This window comes from Bison bison, unplaced genomic scaffold (genome assembly GCF_000754665.1).
Source record: "Bison bison bison isolate TAMUID 2011002044 unplaced genomic scaffold, Bison_UMD1.0 scf7180017864326, whole genome shotgun sequence".
NCBI lineage: Eukaryota > Metazoa > Chordata > Mammalia > Artiodactyla > Bovidae > Bison > Bison bison.
Window position 1 is genome coordinate 5,711,626 of NW_011494898.1, and position 27,564 is coordinate 5,739,189.

Genomic DNA, 27,564 nt, shown 5'->3' on the forward strand with positions numbered 1-27,564 from the left:
AAATTTCCAACATTTTATTCAAAATTCTCCATCTAGGAGCAAAGACATATAACAATGTGCACACATGCTTTAATAACTTATTTCACTGTACAACTTGCATCCCAAACAACAGTACAATAAATGAGCAAAAGAAAATAATTAGCACTTAAATAATCTAGCAAGTAAATAGCACTGAATACGGGGTTCAACAAGGTGGTATCTCTACACTGTTTCATGACTGAGCCATAGCATCCCTCATCTGGTTGAGTGTGTGTCTAAAAATCAAGATGTCTACACTTTTCCTATTAGTGATGTGAAAGGCTGGTAGGACCTGTTGGTTCTGGTTAAATTCGGTGGGCAAGGATGGAGGGGCTCTACCACTTTTCTCCCTTTCTTATATATATCTTTCCCTTTTATGTTACTTTCACAGTTTAAATAAAAATGTATTTTATGATTGTGTATATTGTCTTGTCAATGCTGTTTTAGCACAGAATTAGGTTAATTGGGTATATTATAGCTAGCACAATGGTCCAAACACAGGAAGGAAACAAAAGAAATTGACCACTTAGTTCTGCCAAAGTAGCACCTAGTAAAACAGCAGGTCAGTAAAGTTTCTCCTGCTAGTCCTTGTATGATGAAGGCAAAGAGACATGGCAACAACTCCAAAACATGGGCAGAAATGTAAGGAAGACGGTATTATTCTCGGTCTTGAAATCTTACTAGTGAGTATTTTTCTATTCCATTTAATAATCTGAGTTATAATGATTACTAAATCAGAGCAAGACTATACAGGAGGAAAACAAGATAAAAATGAGTGACTAGGGAAATCTGAACTTCTTCCAAGTGATTACATTTTCCAAGGGGAAAAAAAAGGCACAGGAGGTACACATTTCAGTTTGGCTCAAAAATAATGAAAAGTAACTGGAAAAGTTGGCAATAACTATGGAAACATTAAAATCCAATTCTCTGTATTTTCTGTGACAGAGCTCAACAAACAAACAGAAAAAAAACACCCTGACTGTGATTCACCATCATCAGGACTATACACAGTGCCTGACGTTTCTACCCAGACTGAATCCTGAGGAGTACGTCTGCAAAGTAGGATCTTATAACTGATTTCAACAACACATATGCTTGATCAATATTTTCTTTCTAAAACTTAATCTATGTTCAAGCTACCTTCCTTCTGTGGAGCTGAAAGAATCTAAATGCTCTGGTTTGTAGCTGATTGTAAAAGTAGTTCAGTAACCCCACATACCAAGGAACATCAAGAGATGGAAAGTCAACTCGTCTTATGCCTGTGAAAGCTAACTCAGATATCACTTTGATACTTGTAAACCATGTAAGTTTCAAAAAACAGCAGTTGTGGTCAAGTTTATATCCTACATCTTTAAAAGACAGCAATACTATTTATTATAATTGTAAACATAATAAGTCTGTCTCCGAAGACAGCACATCCAGTAAAAGGTGCATTTATTGTAACCGTGCACGTGACATCCCCTTACAAACTTTTTGTGACTACTGTAGTGTAACTAACTAACTGCCGTTGCTAAGTAGGGCTCTAGAGCATGACTGGAGGGAGTCTCCTTTCCCAACATCACCAACCTACGTTAGCAGCAATTATGATTGTGACGAAACATTCTTAACAGGTTACACATTTAAAACGTCATTAGAACATCTCGTTCTTGGACACTGGTATAGAAAGGTCTTCCAAAGATAAAGGAGTGGAGGCCTGGCTTAATTTTCTCAGCCAGAGCCATTATTATGTTAAGATCGCCCTCTGCTGTTAAATCAAGGTCTATCTTCAGGTTCCGAAGCGATTTAAAGGGCTTTTTCCCCTTCTGCCTACAAATAATGGTACAAGAGAAATTATAAGATAGAAGAGGTCCAAAGGGTTCAAAATGAAAGCAATTAATGAAGGTTTTTCTTCCATGGAGAAGTCTGACTTACGTATCATCTTCTATATATTTTATTAGCGTCAAGGCTTTTCTGTGAAGGACGAGCAGAAACTGCGCAAGGAAAGTACTCCTGAGAGACAGACCGGGTTTCAAATGAAAGACCTGCAGGAAAATGAAGCATGCTCATAAATAATTTGCTCCCGTTCTGCTTATCCACAGCATGTTTCTGCTGACAGTGCCTGGCAGGTAACCCACGTTTGAGCAGCCCTCCCTAATGGTCTCCATGGATGGATACATCCTGATGGACAGGAGGGGATGGACATACTGGAACGGCCTGACAGTTCTGCTTCCTCTTTTAAGAATGGACTCAAAATTGTCCTTCTATCTTAGACTAGAGTCATATTTATTTTGTTATTAAAAATCATGATATAGGTTACTTCTGGTTGTGTTACTTAGCTCTGCCCATATCTTCAAATAAAACTGGAGCTCCTAGAGGTTGAACTGTGCTTTCACTATGGTTTTGAGATATTCATATTTTTCTATTTTGAGGGGTGGGGGGTGCATGGGTAGTGGTGGAACAATTTTATTTATGCTTGAGAAGCATAGAATTACATGACTTTGAATTATCCCTGAACTTTGCAACATGTCACAGATCACACAGACCTGGATCCAAAATTTCTAGTTAACCTCAGGATTATATTATTTCAAAGCTACATCTATGACAACTGTTTCCTGGCCTGATCCCTAGAGTGATATCATAACAAAGTCCCTCTATTTTAAGAAATAAGACCCATATAATCTAAAATTTTCTTTAAAATCTAGATCTTTTACAAAGAAATGAGACAGTAAGGATGCTATCATCTAAGTAAGTCTTAAAGACATTTTTTGCTTAATTAAGGCAAATATACAACATTTGTACAAAACTTCCCTTCACTAAAAGAAAACATCCTTGGGTTATAAATTAGTGCTTAGAAGTTATTATTTGAACTGGGGGATGCTGCATCTTCAATTGTTAACATACAAACTACTTTCCACACATAATTCAGCAGAAAAATAATTTTGACACTTTAGAAAAACCAGAGATAAAACTACAAAAGGAGCTAATTCTACAGGCATTGTGGGATATACTGGAACAGAACACATGTCATATCATTCACTCTGACAATCTCAGGTTTAATACTTACCTGATCCAGGAAGGCTTTCACAAGAGTGTCTCTATGTAAGACATCTTGAAAAATATTCCTACGAAGAAAACAGACCAAATGTTGACATGGCTTATACAAAGCTGTTTTCCACAACCTCTCATGCCAGCCAAACTGAATTATTCGAAATGGGATTATAAACATATTTATAAGAATTACATAAATAAATACAATAAAATACAATAAATAGATTTGGAAATACAATAAAATAGATTAATACACTCATTTTAACTCAAGTATACATTTATCTATTACTGGAGTCTGTCAGGCCACAATGTGATTATTTTCTTTTTAATAGTATAAGCAGTCCCAGGAAAGGTATGTACGTATCTATCAATGTATTTTAATACTTCACCTTATAAAGAATATTGAGAGCCTTAGGCAGTTGGTAAATGCAACTACCAATTCCTGTCATCGCAAAAACGTAAAACAGCAACAAACATAAATATACGCCACTACTATCAAAAACCCAAACAAAATAAAAGGTTAACTTCATGTACTAATAACTCCTAATAAGCAGTTTTGGAAGAAAAAAAAAGTAAGAGGATGAATGTTAGGAAACATTCAAGTGGGAATAAGGAACACACACAGATGATTATCTCCAATGTCTTGCCCACTGGGTTTGCATCCACAAGTCCATCCTCTGGTGAGTAACATGAATCAGCTACCTAAGAAAACGTTAGCTACATCGGCAATGAGCAGAGTCAAAATTAAGTTCTAATTCACACTTGAGATAATGTTCATCTACCATACAACTTAAGATATTATGCTGCTAAGTCGCTTCAGTTGTGTCCGACTCTGTGCGACCCCAGAGACGGCAGCCCACCAGGCTCCCCTGTCCCTGGGATTCTCCAGGCAAGAACACGAGTGGGTTGCCATTTCCTTCTCCAATGCATGAAAGTGAAAAGTGAAAGTGAAGTCGCTCAGTCGTGTCCGACTCTTCGAGACCCCATGGACTGTAGCCTACCAGGCTCCTCCGTCCACGGGATTTTCCAGGCAAGAGTACTGGAGTGGGGTGCCATTGCCTTCTCTGTAAGATATTATAGGCACTTTAAAAAGACTGTCTATTTCCCAGGTCTCAACCCCTTTTGGTCTTTCTCTTCTTCCTTCCGTCTCCTTGCCTTCTCCAAGGAATTTACTGGGATACTAGGCTATGCTCAAGTCAGGGGGTAACATAACATTTACTAAGGTAAACAATTTTTAACTAAAAAGAAAGAAAATAGTCGGGATCCTTATATACCTGATCAAAGTACCAAGGAAAGAGATGTGTGTGCAGATGTAAATAGCAAAGTACCTAAAACTTCCTAGTTTTAGGGAATGGGTGTTCCCAACTACAGAAGAAGGAAACTCAGAAAACGGGGAAAAAAATCAGCATTTCACAATTCCTGGCTGTTCAACTGGTGGCCAGTGGGAACTGACAGCACCCACTTTCTGGCTTTGGAGAGAGAATTTAGCTATTTAGGTCTAGTGTTCTGAACATATCTGCTTTATAATTTGATTGTCTTGGTCAAAAGGGAATTAGATGAAGCAAAGTGTCATAAAAAGAGTATTTTCAGTGACTGATTTTTCATGTTTAGGTAGTGAGTGGAATTATTTTTAAGAGTTAAAAATATCTTAAAAAAAGTAATATTGCTTAAACTAAAAAGTAAAATATGTCCATAAAACATAAAAGTTAATAATACATCAATCTAGAGTCTGAAAATATTATCTTTGGATAATGTTATGTTTAGGAAATTTACTTAACAGCTGAAAACAAATTTTAAAAGTTCATGACATTATTTGTTATGATCAGGAAAACAAGAATAGGTGGCTCATCACAGTTTGTCAAATCAGCGAAGCCAACATAACTGGCTAAAATGAGTAAGACATATTAAAACCATACATGTATCTCCTCTAAAAAAAAATTCCAGAACTTTAGATAAAGTTCACTAAATTCCCCTCAAAGAGCTCTCCAGCAATCTACCAAAAAACCAGAAACAATGGACAGCCAGGAAAAGCTGGTTCTTAATGAAGCCATCTTTCCGTACCTAGAGACACATGAGACTGGGGATTCCTGGGACATGGTGTTCCTTTGCTATGCTTGTGGGCAACACCTGCTGTCTGACTAGTGGCACTTCACAAGTCTGTTGCCTCAGCTCAAAATTTTTCTGTAAGACACAGGATAGGGTTGCTTGCTCCAATTTTACTGCTGCCTTATCCGCTAAAACCTGGATTATTTACTAGTCAACATTTACTGAGCACATTCTATATGCTGGGTACAGAGAACCATGAGAGTATATGACAATTTATTTTCCTGATTTCAGAACACTAAGTGTTTTACAGTTCAGATTTCTTTTTTTTTCTTAATTGGGTCCACATTCAACATTTTATTATCGTTACTTTTTCTGTTAATTTACCGATCATACCTTATGGTAAGAAATGAACACAACACAAGAGAATATAAAAGGATGCTCTATTACTGTATTTTCACAGTTTTGCTGTATTTTATATTTATATGTCAAGGGAAAAAAAAGATACCATTCCCTCTTTGGTTTAGTTAATAAATAAGCTTCTTAATGACCTTTACACACTAGTCTATAAGCAATGGAAGGACCTGGGTCTGGGGCTGTCTGGTTGGCCACTATTAACCTTAACATCACTGATTCAATAGACACGAACTTGGGTGAACTCCAGGAGATGGTGAAGGACAGGGGAGGCCTGGCGTGCTGCAGTCCATGGGGTGGCAAAGAGTCGGACACGACTTGGCCACTGAACAACAACAAACCTTAGCACCTTGTAACTAGGGGCTCAATGTATATCTGTTAATTAAGTACTTAAGTACTTATTTTTAAGGACTAATCTTATGGCAAACACAATCATACTAAAAAAAATAGACATTTAAGAAAAACAATGCTTGATTCACCACAGATTTCTTCTAGCATAATTAATATGTCTTCCCTTTTAAACACTGAATTGTTTGTTTCTACTCATAAAAGACAGTTTCCTAATGCTGCTTAATGACAACATCAGAAAGCAGGGCACGACGTACAAGTCCGGGGTAAAGCTTTCATCTGTGTAGATGAAGGTATCCTGAGCTACGTCTTCTTCTGAAGTGGCTCGCCAGAACGCTGCCAGCTCTGATCGCATGTATCTACGCTGATTATAAATGTGTTCGTGACAGGGTGGCATCTGCTTGACGGTATTGACGTCCACATCTATGTGTGTGGTGGGGTAGGGCGCGTACATGACTTGCCGGAAGGGAAGCACAAAGCTTCCAGTTGAATCCTGTCAGAATGAAAAGAAAACCGTCTTTTACACTGAAAGATATGAAGATTATCTTTTAATTTAAAAAATTGGCTTTAACTTAGCAAACTCAGCTCTAGAAATTTATCCCAGAAAATGAATCATGGTTGTGTGTCACGTTTGAGTGGCGTGTGTGCTACAGCACTGGATTAAACAGTAAAACACCAGAAACACTGAGCGTCCAAAAAGAGAAATACATATTTATTCATTTAAAGAAATGAAAGTCGTTTATTGTTTAGCTGCTAAAAATTAAGTTGCCAATGTTTATGTGTTGATACTGAAAGATGTTCATAATATATTATGAAAAAAGGAGCTTAAAACATGAAGAGTATAATCTAATTTTCTGGGCTTGGGGGAAGGGAAAGATATGAAAAAATTACAGAGGAAGAAAAAGACCAGAAAGATATATGCCAAATATTAATAGGGGCTAGTCAATGGATTATGAGATTACAAGTGAGTTTTTATATTCTTGGTTATTCACATGTTCTGTTAAGTATCAGTTGAATATGCATTTTTATAGTAAGTATACTTCTTTCCAGGTAGTCAGTTGGGAAGTCAGTTGCCATATAACAAGTACCTACTGTTATAATATCAAAGTATGCTCTAAAAGGCTATACAATTTAAACTTGCATGGAAAATTCTTAAGAAACATGTTTTCATTAAATTATAGTTTCAAATTCTCTGCTATGCATTTGGTATAGGTTCCTTTAAGGGATAAAATTATACATTAAGTGAGATGATGCTGAGGAAATGAAAGTACTAAGTACCTCATTATGCCTTTGATAGGAGAAGTTCTAATTTTCAGATCTGTACATATCAAATAAAAAATGAGTTTCTCAAGTAGTTTCTGTATTTAAACAATATTATTCTGAGCTCAGAGCAAGCATATTATTGAAAATGTAAAAGCTGAATATAATTTTTACTTGCAACAATTTTTAGTATTTTTTTCTTTCATTTTACTATGCCTACATCCTCAAGAAAGCAATCACTCTGAGAGACTCAGACAATCATTAGGAAATCTACTTCTTCATATCTCTGATGATAATCAAAACATCAATAATAAATTCAATAAAGTGAATAAGGATTCCCCATAATTAATGAAAATAATTGTTAATTTATATTTATCTGTTTTGCTCCTTGAAAAGCAGACTCAAGTAAATAAAGAAAAAGTATAAAATAAATTTTTTCTTATATATACATACACACTGATAAATAGAAGCTGGTCAAATCCTATACAATTTTTCAAGATAGGAAGCAGCTTAACATTTCCTTTTCAGTAAATGAATGTGGTACATAAAACATAAAATGGTAACAAGAATTCAAATCTGTTCAGTAAATAAGAAATAGTCCCATTTTAGTTGTGTACACTGATTCAAGCACATATCAAAAAAAAAAAAAAAAAAAATCCTGAGACCAGATAGGTGTGGGAAACCAAACAGAAACACCAAGAAAGCTATTCTGTGATGTTTTCCTGATACAAACTATAAATTTATAAGATATTCACTCCATCCTCAGACCTGTGAAAAGGAAGTCAAGCTCCTTACCATACAAACACGAGACACGTTAAATGCTAATGTTCAACATATATTTATAAAGAATCTCAAAGATGATTTTAAAAAAGTTTGTGTCACTTGTGATAAATGGAAACTGTACCTTTAGTAGGCCTTGTACAAAGAGCCCTGACTCATATTTAAATGATGATTCTGCTTCACATAATCTGGAGCATTTTCTCTCTGCTGGAGTCAGAAAAAGGCATAATGTTCTTACTATCTGTAAAATGAAAATATTTTAGCATTAAAATATGGATAAAAAGGCCAGTTTGCTTAGGAAAGAGACCTGAATAGAAATTTCAGGTGTTACTTTCAATAAAACCTATTCTGAAAAATAAGTATTTCTCAGTAACCTGGAATAGTCTGTGGGATATAACAGCTGTTGCTTAACCTAAGTATTCTGTGGCCAAATAAGCTTGGAAAATGTTAGTAAAGTTAACTGTATGGTATCACAAAACCATTACCATTTGAATACACACTATGACTCTCTAGGTGACTGATACAATAAGCAGACTTTCTCAAACTTATTTTACCATGGAAACCTTATTCCTAATCTTATATGAGGAAATAATGACCTAATATAATTACTGATTATATATCCACCCAGCAATAATTTGGATGATAAAACTAAATGCAGTTAAATTAGGCAGAATTATATCTTCTGTTTAAAAGTTAGAGTTTAGAAACCTATCATTCTGACAAGATTTGGTGATAGATCTATTAGGAAAAAATAAAAAGCCATGTAACTATCTCAGAATTCAGGTTATATTCAGAATTTTTATATTAAAATAGTGGTTTTTAAATTAATGGTGGTAACCTTTTTTTCCTCAAATTAAAAAGATAAAAGAGAAGCTATTAAGCTAAAAGAGGATGGTAGATAAGAAAAATGTTTGCAAAATACAGAATCCCAACCATTGAGGCTTTTTCTCCCCAAGAAGCAACTGGGAAGGTCCTAAGGAATCTGAAAGCTCTGCAGGACATGAACTGAAAGCTACCTTTTGGGGCAGCAGAAATAATAAAAAGCCACTAGATATAATAACAGGTAAGTTAATCTGTCATAAATGGTTATACCAGAAATATAATCTTGGTAAATCAAGGGTTGGGTAAGTCTACAGGGAAGCTTATCACAGAAAAAAAATAATGAAATTATTTGTCAAGCAAATAATCATTCCTAACATACTTCTTGTGTAAAACCTGAAAAATTAGGCTTGCTTAAATTGATAAGATACATATACTTATCTCTTTCTAATTAGTGATCAGTGAAGAAAAGTACAAAATCCCTTAGTTTACTACCTAATGCTTGGAAAGGTTCATGAATTCTTTTTTAACTCATACAGCACTAAAGGAGGTGGTCACAAATGTTGCCATACAACCTCCAATGACCACTTATTAGCAACAGGTTCCTAAAAGGAAAAGATTTAGAGGGAAAAGCAAGGTAATGAAATCACGATGAATGATGAGATTCCGTTTCCTTGGAATTAGTACCAAAAGAACATGGCCATCTTCATATACATTAACGATAACATCAGGAAATAGAAGACAAGTATTTTTAAAAACATCTGATTTTAAAATATTCTCAAAACCATTTATACAATACTGAGACTAGTATTTATAAATTATCATGATGAAATTGATAAATGACTTCCATTTCAGATAGTTTAAACTTATTTTTGCCATAAGGTGTCCCAGTAATTTGGTCAGATTACATTGCCTCCTAAAATTATAAGATCATCTTGACTGCAACCTAACCTTTAAATTACAATCCACATATGTTAGCAGCATTAAAAAATCAGATTATTTGCTGGATTACAAAATAAATTACCTTATTTACTTTCTCTGCACTGCTACCTACTACAACAGAGCAGCCACAAGTTTGCAGGTGTGAGCTGATAGCGCTGTGAATTGAAAAAGAAAGATTAAAAAAAATGTTGACTGTAAAATAATTTCACAAACTAAAAAAAAAAGGCAAGTGAACTTCAAAAAACTCTGAATAGCTTTAAATGATGAACATCAAAGTTCTGATCATAATGCCATCTTTATTTCTATAGTACTCTGCATTTTCCACCACTTGACTTTCACAGATTCTATCTGAACCTTAAAACAATGCAGTTAGTAAAATATCACAGTTTTACAGTGGAAGAAATTGAGGTACAAAGAGGTTAAAGTGGTTTGTTTAAAGTCAAATGGGGCTAAAAATAACCTCATGAATGGCTGACACTGAGCAGAATCAGGACTAAAGAGCTTCTGATTCAAGCCATGTAAGGCTTTGAGGTTAAACACATATCTTTAAGACCCCATCATGAACCTAAAGGAGAAGACTTGTAGACATAAAAGCAAGTACTTTATCCTTTCATTCCTCATTTTTTAAAACAAAATTTCATGATAATCTGTAATTGTAAAGAAACACTCAAGTAGAAGATGAGCTTATAAATGCAGGCAGAGCACTTAGGGGACTAATATGCAGGCACTCAATAAACACTGGCCATTGTTATTATCATTTTTCTTAGAATAAATAAACAGACAATGTTAGCTATTTGCTATTATTATGTGCCCATATGTGCCATGCACTGTTTTAAATGCCTAATACGATTCATCTCACTGAATCTTACAACACTCCTATGAAGTAGGTAATATTATCGCATCTTACAGATGAGGAAATGCAGGCATGGAGAGCTCCTGCAGCTTGCTCAGGGTCACACAGCAGTGAGCCAGGAAGCCTGATTTTAGAGCCCACGTTCTAAAATCTACTGTAACAAGGAAAGCATCAGTACAAATACGAAAATTGTCTTTCCTAGGCCTAAGTGCGTCCATCGATAACACAACTTAATTAGAAAGGGTTCTTTGTTTCAGCTTTCATGAGAAGAAAAACAAGAAACCAGAACCAGACAAGGCTCTAAGAATTCTTATCTAAACACTATGGGAAACTCAGCTTCTTTAAATATTAAGAAGAGTCACATCAAATGTATCATAGGTAAATAACAAGTAAAGAAGCAACACAAAGCTAAGCAATAATTCAATCATGCATTGCTGACCCTAGAATAATCTAGTTAGGCATTCTCTTATTATTTTCTTCCTTCCCAATCTTGTCACAGGTGAGCATAAAATCTGCATCTGCTTCATCCAGCTTTTATGAAAAGAAACAAAATTCTTACTTGAGAAGAAAGCCTTCATGGCAACTGTCACCAATATCATCATCATTGAGAACTGTGTCAGCTATCTAAAACGCACCAAAAGGAAAAAAAGAATATTCTGGCTGTTAACAAAACGCTGAAATAACAATTTTAATACATAAGTTTTCTGAAGTCTAGGTTCAGTGAGACACATTGCCCTCATTTCTGAGCATCACAAATCCCCATAAAACAATCTGTGTCACCAATATAAACTTGCAGAACAAGTGATGTGAAAGCTGGGGAGACAGGTTAAGTAACCATTTTTACAAGAGCTACTTCCTCTTCTGAGCTGTCACAATCAGGAAACAAATCTTAATTACAAAGTCAGGAAGCTGCTAAATTAGTTGCCTGAAGATTTCTCTTCACATCTATAGTGTGTAATTCCTAATGTCCTCAACAAATGGGTGATTAAGGAAATCACACTAGTGAAGATAGGGGAACGTCCACTAGAGCTAGTGATCTGTACACTGCTTTGTTACAAGAAGTACTGCACTGAACACTGATTGACTCTCTAAGGTCTGAAATTATCATACTTCTAGGAAATACACGAGTGGAGAATTTAACTAAATTTATCATAACTGCTATTACTAACCAAAAGGTCTCTGCTTGGTCATTAAATTCAGAATTTTAAATGTGTTTGTTAAAGTGGCTCATAATTCATATGAATGATATGTATGATAAAAATTTGTACTACTAAAATTAGAACATTACTAATATATGTAGTAGTAATATAACTTAGGGGAATTAATAAACGGTACCATTGCTCTGATTTAACATGACAACTGAGAACTTACATCTATTTCTTCTGGAACACTGTGCGATTTCATAGATGAAAGCAGTTCCATTACAGGAATGACTTCTCCAGTAAGCATTGGAATAATACTCTGACCCTGCATAAAAAAGTAAAATGAGGTGAAGAAAATCACAAACTATAGGATGAAGTTGGTGATAACAAATCAAAAACTGAAAGCAAAGAATAACACCCTTTAACACATAAATACTTGATAATTTATTCAAACACTGGAGGAGGAAATAACAACCCCTTCCAGTATTCCTGCCTGGAAAATTCCATGGACAGAGGAGCCTGGTGGGCTACAGTCCATGGGGTCGCAAAGAGTCGGATATGACTGAGCAACTGAGCGCACACATTCAAACACAGCCTCAAACAGTGTCTACTCCGAAACCTTTCTATTTCTATAAGATTTATATGCTATTTAAAACTCCTTTTCATTCTTCCAGGAATGATTTGCTTTAGTCAGAATGGAATCATTGGTTTATCATTTACACACAATAATTAAATCACCACACCAAATTTAGAAAGAATCTCCTCTGCAATTTTATTGTGAGAAATAATCAAAGGTCATCGATGCATTTTATATTAAAAATGGGGAAAGACAAGCGTAAAAAGGCTTTAAAATTCTCAGTAGAAAACTCAGTAGTAAAGCTTGAGTCAATACTCAATCTCTATATTCATAATAAGGTATAATCTACCCAAATCAAAGTCGTAGCATGTATTTTTAAGAATCAACAAAGACGACAAGTTTCCTTTAGTGTTCTTTCAAGGTAATACTACGACTGCTTACATTTCAAAAATGTAGTTTTAAAATCTGCAGTTTATAGAAGGAAGTTGAAAACTCAATAGAGAACACCGCACGTGTGAAGCGCCTCAAGTATGGGTGGCTCCTGCATGCATTCATGGCCACTGTGACTCCCCAACATGTGTGGCCCATGCTGAAATCACAGACTTTTAAAGAGGCAGATGAAACTGTCATATGTCTATCAATTTTTAGCTAAACATGTTTTTAAAATCACGTATTAAGATCAATCTAAGAACAAAACTTATCCCCTCATTCACATTTCAGGAAATGATTATATTTAAACTGCTGCTGCTGCTGCTGCTAAGTCGTTTCAGTCATGTCCGACTCTGTGCGACCCCATGGAAGGCAGCCCACCAGGCTCCGCCATCCCTGGGATTCTCCAGGCAAGAATACTGGAGTGGGTTGCCATTTCCTTCTCCAATGCATGAAAGTGAAAAGTCAAAGTGAAGTCGCTCAGTCGTGTCCGATTCTTAGTGACCTCATGGACTGCAGCCTGCCAGCATCTCCGTCCATGGGATTTTCCAGGCAAGAGTACTGGAGTGGGGTGCCATTGCCTTCTCCAATATTTAAACTCCTTACATTAAATTGAAGAAAGTAGGGAAAACCACTAGACTATTCAGATATGACCTAAATCAAATCCCTTACGATTATACAGTGGAAATAACAAATAGATTCAAGAGATTAGATCTGATAGACAGAGTGCCTGAAGAACTATGGATGGAGGTTCGTGACACTGTACAGGGAGGCAGTGATCAAGACCATCCTCAAGAAAAAGAAATGCAAAAAGGCAAAATGGTTGTCTGACGAGGCCTTACAAATAGCTGAGATAAGAAGAGAAGCAAAAGGCAACGGAGAAAAGGAAAGATATACCCATTTGAATGCAGCATTCCAAAGAATAGCAAGGAGAGATAAGAAGACTTTCCTAAGTGATCAATGCAAGGAAATAGAGGACAACAAGAGAATGGGAAAGACTAGATACCTCTTCAAGAAAATTAGATACCAAGGGAACATTTCATGCAAAGATGGCCACAATAAACAGAACAGTATGGACCTAATAGAAGCAGAAGATATTAAGAAGAGGCAAACTGTACAAAAAAGATCTTCATGTTGAAGATCTTTTTAGTTCTTCTGTGTATTCTTGCCACCTCTTCTTAATATCTTCTGCTTCTATTAGGTCCATACTGTTCTGTTTATTGTGGCCATCTTTGCATGAAATGTTCCCTTGGTATCTCTAATTTTCTTGAAGAGGTATCTAGTCTTTCCCATGGTGATGGAGTTCCAGTTGAGCTATTTCAACTCCTAAAAGATGATGCTGTGAGTGCTGCACTCGATATGCGAGCAACTTTGGAAAACTCAGCAGTGGCCACAGGACTAGAAAAGGTCAGTTTTCATTCCAATCCCAAAGAAATGCAATGCCAAACAATGTTCAAACTATTGCACAATTATGCATCTCACATGCTAGCAAAGCAACGCTCACAACATTCTCCAAGCCAGGCTTCAACAGTACATGAACTGTGAACTGCCAGATGTTCAAGCTGGATTTAGAAAAGGCAGAGGAACCAGAGATCAAATGGCCACCATCCATTGGATCATAGAAAAAGCAAGAGAGTTCCAGAAAAATATCTACTTCTGCTTCACTGACCATGCCAAAGCCTCTGACTGTGTGGATCACAACAAACTGTGGTAAGTCTCAAAGAGACAGGAATATCAGACCACCTGACCTGCCTCCTGAGAAATTTGTATGTGGGTCAAGAAGCAACAGTTAGAACTGTACATGGAACAGCAGACTGGTTCCAACTCAGGAAAGGAGTACATCAAGACTGTATATTGTCACCCTGCTTATTTAACTTATATGCAGAGTACATCATGCAAAATGACGGGCTGGATGAAGCACAAGCTTGAATCAAGACTGCCGGGAGAAATATCAATAACTTCAGATACAGAAATAACACCATCCTTATGGCAGAAAGCGAAGAAGAACTAAAGAACCTCTTGATGAAAGTGAAAGAGAGTGAAAAAGTTGGCTTACAACTCAACATTCAGAAAACTAAGATCATGGTATCCGGTCCCATCACTTCATGGTAAACAGATGGAGAAACAATGGAAATAGTGACAGACTTTATTTTCTTGGGCTTCCAAATCACTGCAGATGGTGACTGCAGCCATGAAATTAAAAGATGCTTGCTCCTTGGAAGAAAAGTTATGACCAACCTAACAACATATTAAAAAGCAGAGACATCACTTTGCACACAAAGGTTGGTCTAGTCAAAGCTATGGTTTTTCCAGTAGTCATGTACGGAGGTGAGAGTTAGACTATAAAGAAAGCTGAGCGTCAAAGAACTGATGCTTTTGACCTGTGGTGTTGGAGAAGACTCTTGAGAGCTCCTTGGACTGCAAGGAGATCCAACCAGCCCATCCTAAAGGAAATCAGTCCTGAATATTCATTGGAAGGACTGATGTTGAAGCTGAAACTCCAATACTTTGGCCAACTGATATGAAGAGATGACTCACTGGAAAAGATCCTCATGCTGGGAAAGATTGAAGGCAGGAGGAAAAGGGGACGACAGAGGATGAGATGGTTGGATGGCATCACCGACTCGATGGACATGAGTTTGAGCAAGCTCTGGGAGTTAGTGCTGGATGGCATGCTGCAGTCCGTGGGGTCGCAAAGAGTCAGACATGACTGAGCAACTGAACTGAACTCAAACTCCTTACATGCATATTTGAAGTAGAAACTCTGCATTCCTAGGACCAGTCCTTTTCTTCAGTGACTTAACTTAGTTTTCAGAGCCCCATATCATGTTAAGTTGCTTTAGAATTTAAATGTGATGCTGCCTCTGGAAATGGTATCCTAAGGCATAGGCCCCCTTGTATCTCTCAGGATGTTTTATTATTAAAAAAAAATTTGATCCTGTAGTAACCTATGAACACAAAACCTTCATTGTTTTTGCTTTTTAATTTTTTAAATGTCAGTTTATAATTACAACTATCAATACATGGAATTCAAAGACTAATGATTGAAGTTGTGTTAAATTTGCTTCCTTGTAAAACAATTTTACCATATGACAGCTACAAGCAACTAAAACTAGCATGATTAAACTTGTTTTAGACTATATATCATCGTCAAACAGTACTTATTGCTCAAAATAAAGTCACTGCAACCACATGATGTGGGATTTGCAAGAACTCAATTATCAGGCAACTCCTTTTCAGAAAGGATAATTATGGGAGAATACCGTCCCTTTGGGGCTCCCTTGGTAGTTGAGCTGGTAGAGAATCCACCTGCAATGCAGGAGACCCTGGTTCAATTCCTGGGTTGGGATTATGCCCTGGAGAAGGGACAGGCTACCCACTCGAGTATTCTTGGGCTTCCCTTGTGGCTCAGACGGTAAAAAACTCGCCTGCAATGCGGGAGACCTGGGTTTGATCCCTGGGTTGGCAAGATCTCCTGCAGGAGGGCAAGGCAACCCACTCTCGTGCCTGGAGAATCCCCATGGACAGAGGAGCCTGGCAGGCTACAGTCCATGGGGTCACAAAGAGTGGGACATGACTGAGCAACTAAACACACACCTTCCCTTTCAGTTCAGTCCAGTCGCTCAGTCGTGTCCGACTCTTTTCGACCCCATGGTGTAGGCATATATACTATTTATACACAGCATCTCAGACATTTATCATCATAAGCAAATGGAGATCCTCACTGAAGCTTAACAACAACAAATGCTAGATGGCTGACCACAGAAGAGGCTCTAAAATGTCTTGAATTTCTCAGCAGGAAAGCGGTTCCCCTTTAAAAACCTCCTGTTTATTCAAGTATGTGTGTGCTTAGTCACTCAGTCGTGTCCCACTCTTGGTGACCCCATGGACTGTAGCCTGCCAGGCTCCTCTGTCCATGGGGATTCTTTAGGCAAGAATACTGGAGTGGGTTGTCATGCCCTCCTCCAGGGGATCTTCCCAACCCAGGGATCGAACTCAGTTTTCCCACACTGCAGGTGGATTCTTTACTGTCTGAGCCACCAGGGAAGCCCAAGTATAATTTCCTCCTGACACAGAAAGGGGAGGATAACATTTTTAAGAAGAGAGCTTAAAAGAGAAATAAACTGTAACGTTAATAGCTGTTAACTTTATAAGCACAGACTTCTGGTTTGAAAAACCCCCAGAAAACGTAGAATTTTACTGGGTTCTAAATTTCATTATGTTGACATAACTCTACTAGTTCCTCCAAAACTAGAAGGTACATCTAGAGGTTGGTGAAAGTCCTGGGCACACTTCTTACTGCCTAGCAAGGAAAGCCGGGCTTCTGTGAGTAAAGGGAAATATTTTCTTGTTAAGTCTTAGACCTTTCTCCGTATATGCTTCCTTCTGACTTCTGTAAATATTATTTACAAAAGTACAAACATATAAATTTTGTAAAGATCATTTTATAGCATTTTGTATTTGCCTTATGTTCCTATATCCTGACAAATTTCTAGAAAAAGCGATTGTTTAAAATACTGTTTGTCTCAGGCATCCCAAAGAGAACCAGAGAGAAGGCTTGTTTACACTGGAGTTTCCAGAGGAGCAATGAGGGTGGCCAGAGGCCCAGAGGCGATGAGAGTAAAAGCAGAGAACAGTTTCTCTGTGGGGGGATCTCCCTTCAGAAAATCTCTGCCCTGGGTTGTAAAAAAGGCTTTGTAATTAGTTTCCATGAGGGAAGCCATACCCTTGCAATCATGCTTCTCAAACCCTGGTGCCTGCTCCCCAAGGATGTTCAAAGCCATGGGATAAACATGGCATGTTTTCTTGGAGACTTGATACCACCAGAAGCCAGGATGGTAAGAAGGTAAGGAATACTAGTGGCAAACTGTAATATTAAAACAAATAGATAAATCACGGAATAAAATGTAAACGGCATGAGGTTTAAATTGAGAAAGGAGCATTGACATAGACATACACTATCGTGTGTAAAATAGATAAGTAGTGGGAAGCTGCTGCGTAACACGGGGAGCCTACCCTGGTGCTCTGTGACGACCTAGAAGGGTGCATTGGGGTGGGGATAGGATATATATACATACATATATATATATATATATAAACTTATGCCTGATTCATGTTGTTGTTCGGCAGAGACTGCTACAAGACTGTAAATCAATTATCCTCCAATAAAAAAAAAATTGCGAGAGTTTTAAAGCTACAAATGAGACTTCAAAGAAATATCATGTCTAGATCTGTGTGTGTACTCCCAGATATGTTAGGGGTACTCACTCTCCTGCTACAACTACTTCTGTAGAAATGCTTAAGAAGCAATACCTTAAAAAAAATAATATACAGCACTTAAAATTTTTACTATGTGCAACTTGTCTAAAACTTATCCTATGCAAATGGAAAAAAGGTAGCAAAATATTAATTTGTAGATTCAGTTCTTATTATCGTTCATTTAACTCTTCAGGTCTAAGATATGGAAGTTTTCATCCAGTTTATTCCATTTATCTCCATGAAGGTTCTGTTTGCGTTCAGGCTCGCTCTGTCAAACTAATAATGTCTGCAGGGAATCCTCTCAACCCAGGGATTGAACCTGGGTCTCCTGCATTGCAGGCAGACTCTTTGCCATCTGAGCCAGCAGGGCAGTTTAACAGAAGCGCCCCTTAGCTTTACGCAGCCCTTAGTGGTGGGTCTGGCCGTGTCCGGGGATGAGAAATCTGCGCCTTACCTGATCTTCCATTCTCTCTGTGCCTTCCAAGACGATTTTCTGGACATTTTCTTGCCTCTCCTGAGCAAGAGAAAATTCATTAAAATTAATAAACCACAACCTTTAGATACTTGTTTATTTTCCACAATACAGTTAAACGGCAGACATCTTCCTGGGTAATTTAGTTCATGGGAAAATACTTTCCACTTTAGGGTCCAAAAAAGAGGGGTGGGTGGGAAGCACCCAACAAATCCATGCTCTCATAGACAATATGAAATAAAATAACACCCTTTTTGTTGGCAGTTAAAAATATAATTTGACAGAAAAACAGTCAGTGTAACTAACATCTGCAAAGTTTCACAAAAGAAACTAATGATTTGTACTTTTCAAACTGGATAAGATCAAGATCAATCTAGGGAATACCGAGCTAGATTTTAAATGATTTTTATAAACGTGAGCATTAAGGAGGTACGCCTGCAAACATACTTTAAAAAAAAAACTCTTTTAAAAGATATTACTTTCCCCTACTATCTGGCAAAAGCCTTACAAAAATCAGTAATGCTTTAGTGGATTTCCATGTTACTATGAAACTAAGCAGAAAGAATGAAATCTGTTCTTCTCATGTGCCAGAATTACAGTATATGGAAATATAAATATCACTATTTATTAAACTATAGGATTTAGGTGATAACAATAATTTCCTCTAGCTCAAGTTACAAAATCGAAAGGAATATTTTCTGAATACCATTTGGTCCAACTTCTTCATTTTAAAAATTTGCGAACTTGGCAAAGAACTTAAAGGGGCCAAAGGTTATACGGGCAAAGGCTTATGAAACATTGTCCTAAGCTGCTTATACTATACACAGTAAGTGAAAGACAGGGTCATGCAATGCAAAAATAAGCTTTCAGAGTCAAATACTTCGCAAGACAAATCCAGACTCTGAAGCTTATGTTTCTTAATTTCTCTAAGCTTTGGTTTTCTGTTTACAATGTGGAGCTATCATCTCCTACCTTCCAGGGTTAAAAGACCACAAATACCAGCCTAGATTGATTTGTACCTAATATGGTAGAAGCAGATAATAGCTCCTGTTTGAAGTTAACTGTACATAATTTCTAAAAATTAGATATAAGTGTGCGTGCGTGCCCACTCAGTTGTGTCTGATTCTTTGTGACCTCATGGACTGTAGCCTGAGAGGCTCCTCTGAACATGGAATTTGCCAGGAATACTGGAGTGGGTTGCCATTTCCTTCTCCAGGAGATCCTCCCCAACCAGGATTGAATCCAGTCTCTTGCACTGGCAGGCGGATTCTTACCACTGAGCCACCTGGGAAGCCAGATATAAATGTAGTGGAAGGTAAACTGTCAGTGGCTAGGTTAGCATGCTTAATAAGTTCCAAACCCACTCACCTTGTGCATCCATATCCTCCCTTTCCGGATAATGTGAGTTAATCTATCCACACACACTCTGTGAAGTGGGAGGTAGAAGCTCAGCTCTGTCTGGGGAAGTATAATCGATAGTCCATAGGTGCTTCTATCCCCATTCCAGTTTCCGTCGAAGATTAATGAAACAATAATTACTCCTTTCTCAGATAAGACAAAGAACTTCACGTCTATTGCCCCACTCTCTGCATTTCGAAGGATTTCTCCGTTGAGGGTATGGTTGGCAAGAAAAGTTATTTCTCCGTCGCTGAGAAGTACCTGTTCTGTCTTTGGAGCCCAGATGTGCCTTACTCTGGGACCAAGAATATTGTCCCAGTAAGCGAAGGTCGCTGCTAATAAAGGGGATTCACCACTTAAAGCAATCTCTGTCTTGGCAACAGCTGGAGATGGTGGTGGACAGAGGGTCGACATCACTGCATCCCAACTGTCACATTATCTGAAAGCTCCAGGGATATCTGGACAATGACATACAAAACCAGTGATCAAGTTCAGTGATTTTTAAGTCATCCATCAAAAACGCAATTGTTGGTATTGATATCTACATGCGTGCACATACTCAGTCATGTCCGTCTCTTTGTGATCCCATGGACTGCAGCCCACCAGGCTCCTCTGTCCATGGGATTCTCCAGGGAAGAATACTGGAGCGGGTTGCCATTTCCTCCTCCAGGGGATCTTCCCAACCCAGGGATCAAACTCACATCTCCTGCGTTGGTAGGCAGATTCTTTAACATTGAGCCACCTGGGAAGCCCACTGATATATATACACTACTCTGTTTAAAATGGATAACTAATAAGGACCTGCTGTATAACACGGGAAACTCTTCTCAATACTCTGCAATGACCTATCTGGGAAAATAACGTGAAGAGTGGATATATGCATGTGCTGTACAACAGAAACACAACACTGTAAATCAACTATACTTCAATAAAAATTAAAAACAAACAAACAAAAATGTGCACTCTAAGGTGTAAAAATAAAAAATTCTTAAATGATTTAGACATATGTGGTTTTCTCCTCTCCAGTCAAAAAGATGTGAAAGCATGCCTCCTATTTTTAAATAAATATTATAGTATTTATATAAATATTATATAAATACTATAACTATTATATACTAAACCTCACTGTTTCTAAATAGCCAGACTATTTGCAATTCTAATATGATTGGCTATTTGGTTCCTGAACCATAGGAATTAAAGAGAAGCCAATTGGGAAAGGGAGGGCTCACCTAGAGACCATGGCCCCTGCTGTGGGCTGAACTGTGTCCTTCCCCACCCCAAATAGATGTTCAAGTCCTAACCCCCTGTGATCTTATTTAGAAATAAGTGTAATCAAGTTAGGATGAGGTGATATTGGATCAGGATGGTCCTAATACAATGGCTGATGTCCTGACAAGGAGAGAAAGCTTTGGAGACAAGCAGACAGAAACAGGGCCATGAGAAGATGAAGATTAACTGGAGTGATGTGGCTCCAAGCCAAGATATGTGTGCTGGTAACTACCAGAAGCTAAACAGAGGCAAAGAGAGAGTCTTTCCTGGAGTATTTAGAGGAGCATGCCTCTGCCAACCACTTATTTTGGGCTTCTAGCTTTCAGAATTGAGACAGGATACATTTTTACATCACCCAGTTTGTGGTACTTTGTTATGGCAGTCCATACCTGGCAGTAGAAAGCCTTAAAAGCTGCCAAGAAGTTGGGGGTGGGAGGGGGGAGAGAAAAGAAAGACAAAAGATTGTAAGACCACAACAGTCTGGAGCCATATGAAAAAATGAGGCAACATGATGCACACGATTATTCTCAACATACTCTTTGGGCATCAAGGGTATTAAAGCCAAATACAGGTGTTTAAAATGAGGTTAAGTATATTTAATATGCTATTTAAGAAATAGGAAATATATTTAATATGCTATTCAAGAAAGCAGTATGGCATTTTATCATTACAAAGAAGCTTCTATACTAAATGGCTGAAATAAAAAAGCTTTAATTATTTAAAACATGTAGAGGACTAAATGGTTGGATAGGCCCTTTCAATCTACTGAGAAACAGAGAAGAGTGAACTGCCCAAGGTCACTGAGCCGCACTAGAATCCAGGTCTCTTTGACATCTTGCTGCTGCTGCCAAGTCGCTTCAGTCATGTCTGACTCTGTGCAACTCCACAGACGGCAGCCCACCAGGCTCCCCTGTCCCTGGGATTCTCCAGGCAAGAGTACTGGAGTGGGGTGCCATTGCCTTCTCCAATGCATGAAAGTGAAAAGTGAAAGTGAAGTCGCTCAGTCTTGTCCAACTCTTTGTGACCCCATGGACTGTAGCCTACCAGGCTCCTCCGTCCATGGGGTTCTCCTGGCAAGAGTACTGGAGTGGGGTGCCATTTTTACATCTAAACCCATTCCAATGAATCACTCTACCACATGAATCTACCAATGAATCCACTCATACCACATTCAATGAGGTATGAATGCAAAATGAATCATTCCTGCCTAATACTAAAATTGAATACCTATGCGTATTCAGTGACAATTTCATTTAGGCAAGTCTAAAATTGTGGAATCTATTCATTATAATGGTAAAGGATAGTAGTTAATAGGTGAGCTATGATACATCTATCTTTGCCTGTATGATTGCTTTAGAAATAACATTTGATCTATAACTAAATTCATGTCAAAGTAAACCATTTTACTTAAAATAAAGAACTTTATCTACACCTTGTCAGGAGAGCTCAGAGACTAAGGAAAAGCAAAAAATAAAATACTCTAATTTTAGAGTGTTGTATGAGCACTTTTATCATGATGTCAAGAATGGATATACAGCGTTTGGCAAAATGCCTTACTGTAAGTATGTGCAGAAATGGTTTAACACAAAGACGGTTCTTGTGTATTTTTTATTTTAGAAATTCATTTAGGAAATATTCACAGTTTTAAATGTGCTGTCTCAATTTAATAGACTTTAGAAACTACACTAAGTATAAGTTGTATAGCTTGCTTAAAATATCCACTGTTGGGACTTCCCTGGTGGTTCAGGGGTTAGGATACCACGCTCCCAATGCAGGGAGTGTGGGTTCAATCCCTGGTCAGGGAACTAAGATCCTGCAGCCCACACGACTCAGTTGGAAAAAAAAAAAAAATCCATTGTTACAGATACAAGTTAAATACTTTACAATGACAGAATACAGGAATATAATATGAATAGAAAATGTAATGATGCTAAGATAATTAATAACAGCAAACTTTAGAGGCCAAGGAGATGCATTAAGTAAACACATACCCATATCAGTATACTGTAACATATTCTTTTGTTCTTTCTTTTTGGATAAAAAAGGTGAATAATCATAAAGGTAATATTGCCGCTCAAACATTTCAGCATTGTATTGAAAATAAAAGACACTTCTTAAGTGGAATTGAGCCCTGGAACAAAATCTGGTTAGATTATAGCACAACCTTTTACCTAATTGTGAAAACTGTTCTATTATAGGCTACTAACTATGTTCAACGGAGAAGGCAACGGCAACCTACTCCAGTACTCTTGCCTGGAAAATCCCATGGACGGAGGAGCCTGGTGGGCTACAGTCCATGGGGTCGCTAAGAGTCGGACATGACTGAGCGACTTCCCTTTCACTTTTCACTTTCATGCATTGGAGAAGGAAACGGCAACCCACTCCAGTGTTCTTGCCTGGAGAATCCCAGGGATGGGGGAGCCTGGTGGGCTGCCGTCTATGGGGTCGCACAGAGTCAGACTGACGCGACTTGGCAGCAACAGCAGCAGCAGCAACTATGTTCAATTTTACTGCTAGTATCATCAGAAAGAAAATAAAGGATGAAGATTATGTTGAATTGTTTAACTTTAAATTCTACTAGAAGAAATAACTTAAGAAATTAAAGTCACAGAGAAGTATAGTTAAGAGAGCCGTAAAATGAATGTACTAACAGTTAAAGTCATCATCTTTGGCAAAGAAAATCCATATATACAGAAATGGCTCGAAATCAAGAGTCTTTCATCAATATATCTTTTTACATGTAGTGCTGGCTACACCAGACAGTTATGAAACAAGAGTTTTGAGGTAAGCCAGGATCCAAATTGGGTGACACAGTGGCTTGCCACACTCCTGTAAACAAAGAACAGGGTTCCCGAGGGTGTACCCAATATACTTGCTGAAAATACCCCAACACATGCAGACATAAAGATTAATTACCACACGTTACAACTGTTAGCACAGGGGAAGTTTTAAAGTTTTGCTTTTTTTAAACCTCCGCTAAAAATCAGTCATCTCTTCTCTGATTGATATTTAGAAAGTTGGTTGGCCCTTCGGCACCCCACTCCAGTACTCTTGCCTGGAAAATCCCATGGGCAGAGGAGCCTGGTAGGCTGCAGTCTATGGGGTTGCGAAGAGTCAGACACGACTGAGCGACTTCACTTTTACTTTTCAATTTCATGCATTGGAGAAGGAAATGGCAACCCACTCCAGTGTTCTTGCCTGGAGAATCACAGGGACAGAGGAGCCTGGTGGGCTGCCGTCTATGGGGTCGCACAGAGTTGGACACGACTGAAGCGACTTAGCAGCAGCAGCAGCAGCTGTTGTAAATAAGAACTCAACCATCATTAGACCCACATTTCTCATAACCATGCTTTCTGTTTATTACCTCCCAATCCTAAAAGAGGGGGCTTCCTTGGTCATTCAGACTGTAAAGCATCTGCCTGCAATGAGGGAGACCTGGGTTCGATCCCTGGGGCGGGAAGATGCCCTGGAGAAGGAAATGGCAACCCACTCCAATCCCCTTGCCAGGAAAATACCATGGATGGAAGAGCCTAGTAGTCTACAGTCCACGGGGTCACAAAGAGTCGGACATGACTGAGTGACTTCACAATCCTAAGAGAGGGCTTCCCAGATGGTGAGGTGCTAAAGAATCTGTCTGGCAATGCAGGAGACTCAAGAGACTTGGGTTCAATCCCTGGGTTGGAAAGACTCCCTGCAGGGAGAAATGGCAACCCACTCCAGTATTCTAGTCTGGTAAATTCCATGGAGAGAGGAGCCTGGCGGGCTATATAGTCCATGGGTCACAGTGTCAGACACAACTGAGTGACGGAACGCGCGCGCGCGCGCACACACACACACACACACACACAGCCCTAAGAGAAGCAGGATCCTAATAAAATAGCCCTACTTCCAAAATAGGACCTGCCCGGACAGATTTTATTGACACTAAACTCCCTGTAATGCCAGATAAAAAAGACTTTGCAACACTTTCCAAGACTCAGAGGTGTAGTTCACCATAGCCCTATCTGACCATCTCTCACAGCTCCAGTTTCTCAAATAGGCAGGCTAACCCACTACTCCCTAGAATTACTTAATTAAAACAGAGCCCAAGGGCAGTCTTGAAAAATAGGAGTCTTTGTTTTTTTCTTTCTCTGAAAATTAATTTGGATTGCTAACAGAGCCAGAAAAAACAAAACAAAACAAAACAAAAAACAAAAAAATGACACTATTTTATTAACTTTATAAGGTGGGGGGAAAAAACCCTTTAGCTCCTATGTAATTGTTCCCTGCTGGCCTAGTGCACAATCCATCACCTACTTCTCTTGTTTTTGTTTCATAGAGTACATTCATCATGATGTTAGTTTCCAACCGATTCAGGGCTTTCCTAGACTGACAAGGTGCCAGCAATACTATCTGTGTCACATAACACCATTGTATTTCAAGTATTCTGACTCCAGGCTATTAATTTCCCATACATTACATTCCTGCTTCTGTGACGTTCGAATCGTGTTAAAAGTTTTCCAACGTCTAAGATCATCAGTAAGATATAACAGTATTTTCCAAGCTCTTTGTACAAATTAAAATAACAGATGGATTGACCCCCTTTGCTTTGGATCACAAGATGAGAATAGTCTGAATCGGAATTTATCCATTGGCCACAGTCAGACTGTTTTCACTAAAGCCTAACAATCTCCATTGTTTCGGAAAGGGCCACCTCTCTGGGGCAAGTGCATGACCTCCCAGTCTCCTGAATACAGAAGCCTGGTGGAGATCACCAGGGCCAGTCAGACACTGTGTGGTCAAAGCAGACGCGTTAATCACGGCACTTCTTTCTGAAACTGATGCCATCAGTCAAGTGATGCCCAAATCATAATGGTCACTTCCTTTAAGTCTGTGCAATCTCGGAGAAGAGAAGTAAACAGGTCATGAACCACAGAACGGGAGCAAAACCCAGTCTAGAACTGCTGCATCAAATTCCAGGGCATCAGCAATCCTTAGCAACCTCGAAACCGAGACAATTCTGTAAGCCAGTAGTTTGATCCCAGCCCACCCCATCCCGCTTCTTCCTCGCTCGGACCCCGACTCGGTCCGGAGCAGCCGCGCGCCGCCAGCTCTCTGGCCTTCCCCGGGCCAGGCCTCTTGGTGCCCGAGGCTCCTTCCCCTGGAGCCCGCGGCACAGGGATCCGACGGATCGATCTCTTCGGATCTCACGCCAGGACCTCGGGAATGAGCCAGCTCGGGGACTGCGGGCGGGAAAGCAGAAAAGGAGACGGAACCCTAAGCCCCTATCTCTGCGCCCCGGCTGCCGGAAAGTCCGGGGCCCGGATGCAGGCAACTCCACTAGTCGCCGGGCTGGAAAACCCGATGCCCGCTTTCCGTCAGGGGAGAAAGGGGTAAAGAGAAGACCCGCGGAGCCGAGCCCTGGGGAGAGCCTCCGCCGCCGCCCTTGCCCGATCCCCGCAACCGAAGCCCAAACGGCCACCTACACGCCGGCTTCTCACTCACCCACTAGCCACCGCCTGCTGCTTCGCCGTCGCAGCCGCCGCGGGCAAATGGACCGCAACCGCAGCCCCGCCCCCGTAGCTCTGGCCCCGCCCCTGCCCCGCCCCCGTGAGCGTCGCGTTCCCGAACTGGCTTCACGCCACGGTCGTTTCTCGCCTTGTACTCTTCTTCTGTTTAAATTTTTTCCGATCTTTGCTCGTTCACCCTCCGCGAATATAGTGAGAACAAAGGGAGGAGAGAAAGGGCGGGGAAAACTAAACCACACACTTCCTAAACACCCGTCCTCTCTGGGCCCCGCCCCCGTAAGGAAGGAACCGGGCAGCAGGGATGGTTGACGCATTAAGCGCCATCTTCCACGCGGGCGGAACAAGTTGCAGCAGTAGCATTTCCTCGTGGGACGCCGTAGGTACGTCTTAGCATTTTCGAAATACGATTACGTAAACGCAGGAGGCCGGCGAGAGGAGGGGCGGGGCGTTCTTGCTCTATCCCCTTTGCTCAAAAACGGGCTCCGTAAAGTTAGTGTAAGGAGTTAGCAGCGAAGATTTTATAGTTTACCCAGTGGGCTGCCGGGCCCCCAGAAAGTAAAGTCGAATTGATGGCTGTGAATTGTTTTGTTTGTGTTTGGCAGGTAGCGGCCGTTCAACAAATACTTGATGAATGAGTGGATTTCTTTTATTTATGACACAGTTCAGTGTACTGTAACTTCACCCCAAGTGTCCTTAGGCAGTTTTCTTTCCCACAATATATAGTGACCGCAGTTTTGTCTTCTTTACATATAAGCATTTTCTCAGCCATGATTTTCACATCTTTAAAGATCCTATTAGCCAGTTGCACAATGTGAATGAGTGGGGGTGTCACTAACCTTTCAAAATATATTATTTTCTGATGGGTTGTAAGATTTGTTTTTTTTTAACCTCGAGATAAATCAGCCTTTTGGTCTGCACATGTGTATACTCAGGTTATTTGCTGCAGATGAGTAGCACTTAACGTTTTAAATCTTTATAAATATCGAATAGCATATCTTCATCATTCA

At 39.2% G+C, this 27,564-nt stretch overlaps 1 protein-coding gene across 1 annotated transcript; it reads right to left on the reverse strand.

Moving 5' to 3' along the window:
- LOC104998259 (chromosome unknown open reading frame, human C9orf72) lies at positions 1-26,827 on the reverse strand. The gene is made up of 11 exons (XM_010853340.1): positions 26,535-26,827; positions 19,752-20,239; positions 18,366-18,425; positions 11,876-11,971; positions 11,064-11,128; positions 9,734-9,806; positions 8,015-8,131; positions 6,108-6,343; positions 3,062-3,119; positions 1,930-2,039; positions 1-1,824 (listed from the first exon to the last, which is right to left on the reverse strand). The coding sequence occupies exons 2-11, from the start codon at positions 20,193-20,195 to the stop codon at positions 1,638-1,640; spliced, it is 1,446 nt and encodes a 481-aa protein (XP_010851642.1). The 5' UTR covers positions 20,196-20,239; positions 26,535-26,827; the 3' UTR covers positions 1-1,637.
- Positions 26,828-27,564: the final 737 nt, after the last annotated feature.

Bases quoted from the DNA above. Each gene is read 5' to 3' on its own strand.
- LOC104998259 (XM_010853340.1), bottom strand. From the start codon at position 20,195: ATGTCGACCCTCTGTCCACCACCATCTCCAGCTGTTGCCAAGACAGAG. The intron at 8,132-9,733 runs GTAATTTATTTT...TTCATTTTACAG, and splicing joins GTGCAGAGAAAGTAAATAAG to ATAGTAAGAACATTATGCCT. The intron at 2,040-3,061 runs GTAAGTATTAAA...ATTTTCCTGCAG, and splicing joins TGAAAGCCTTCCTGGATCAG to GTCTTTCATTTGAAACCCGG.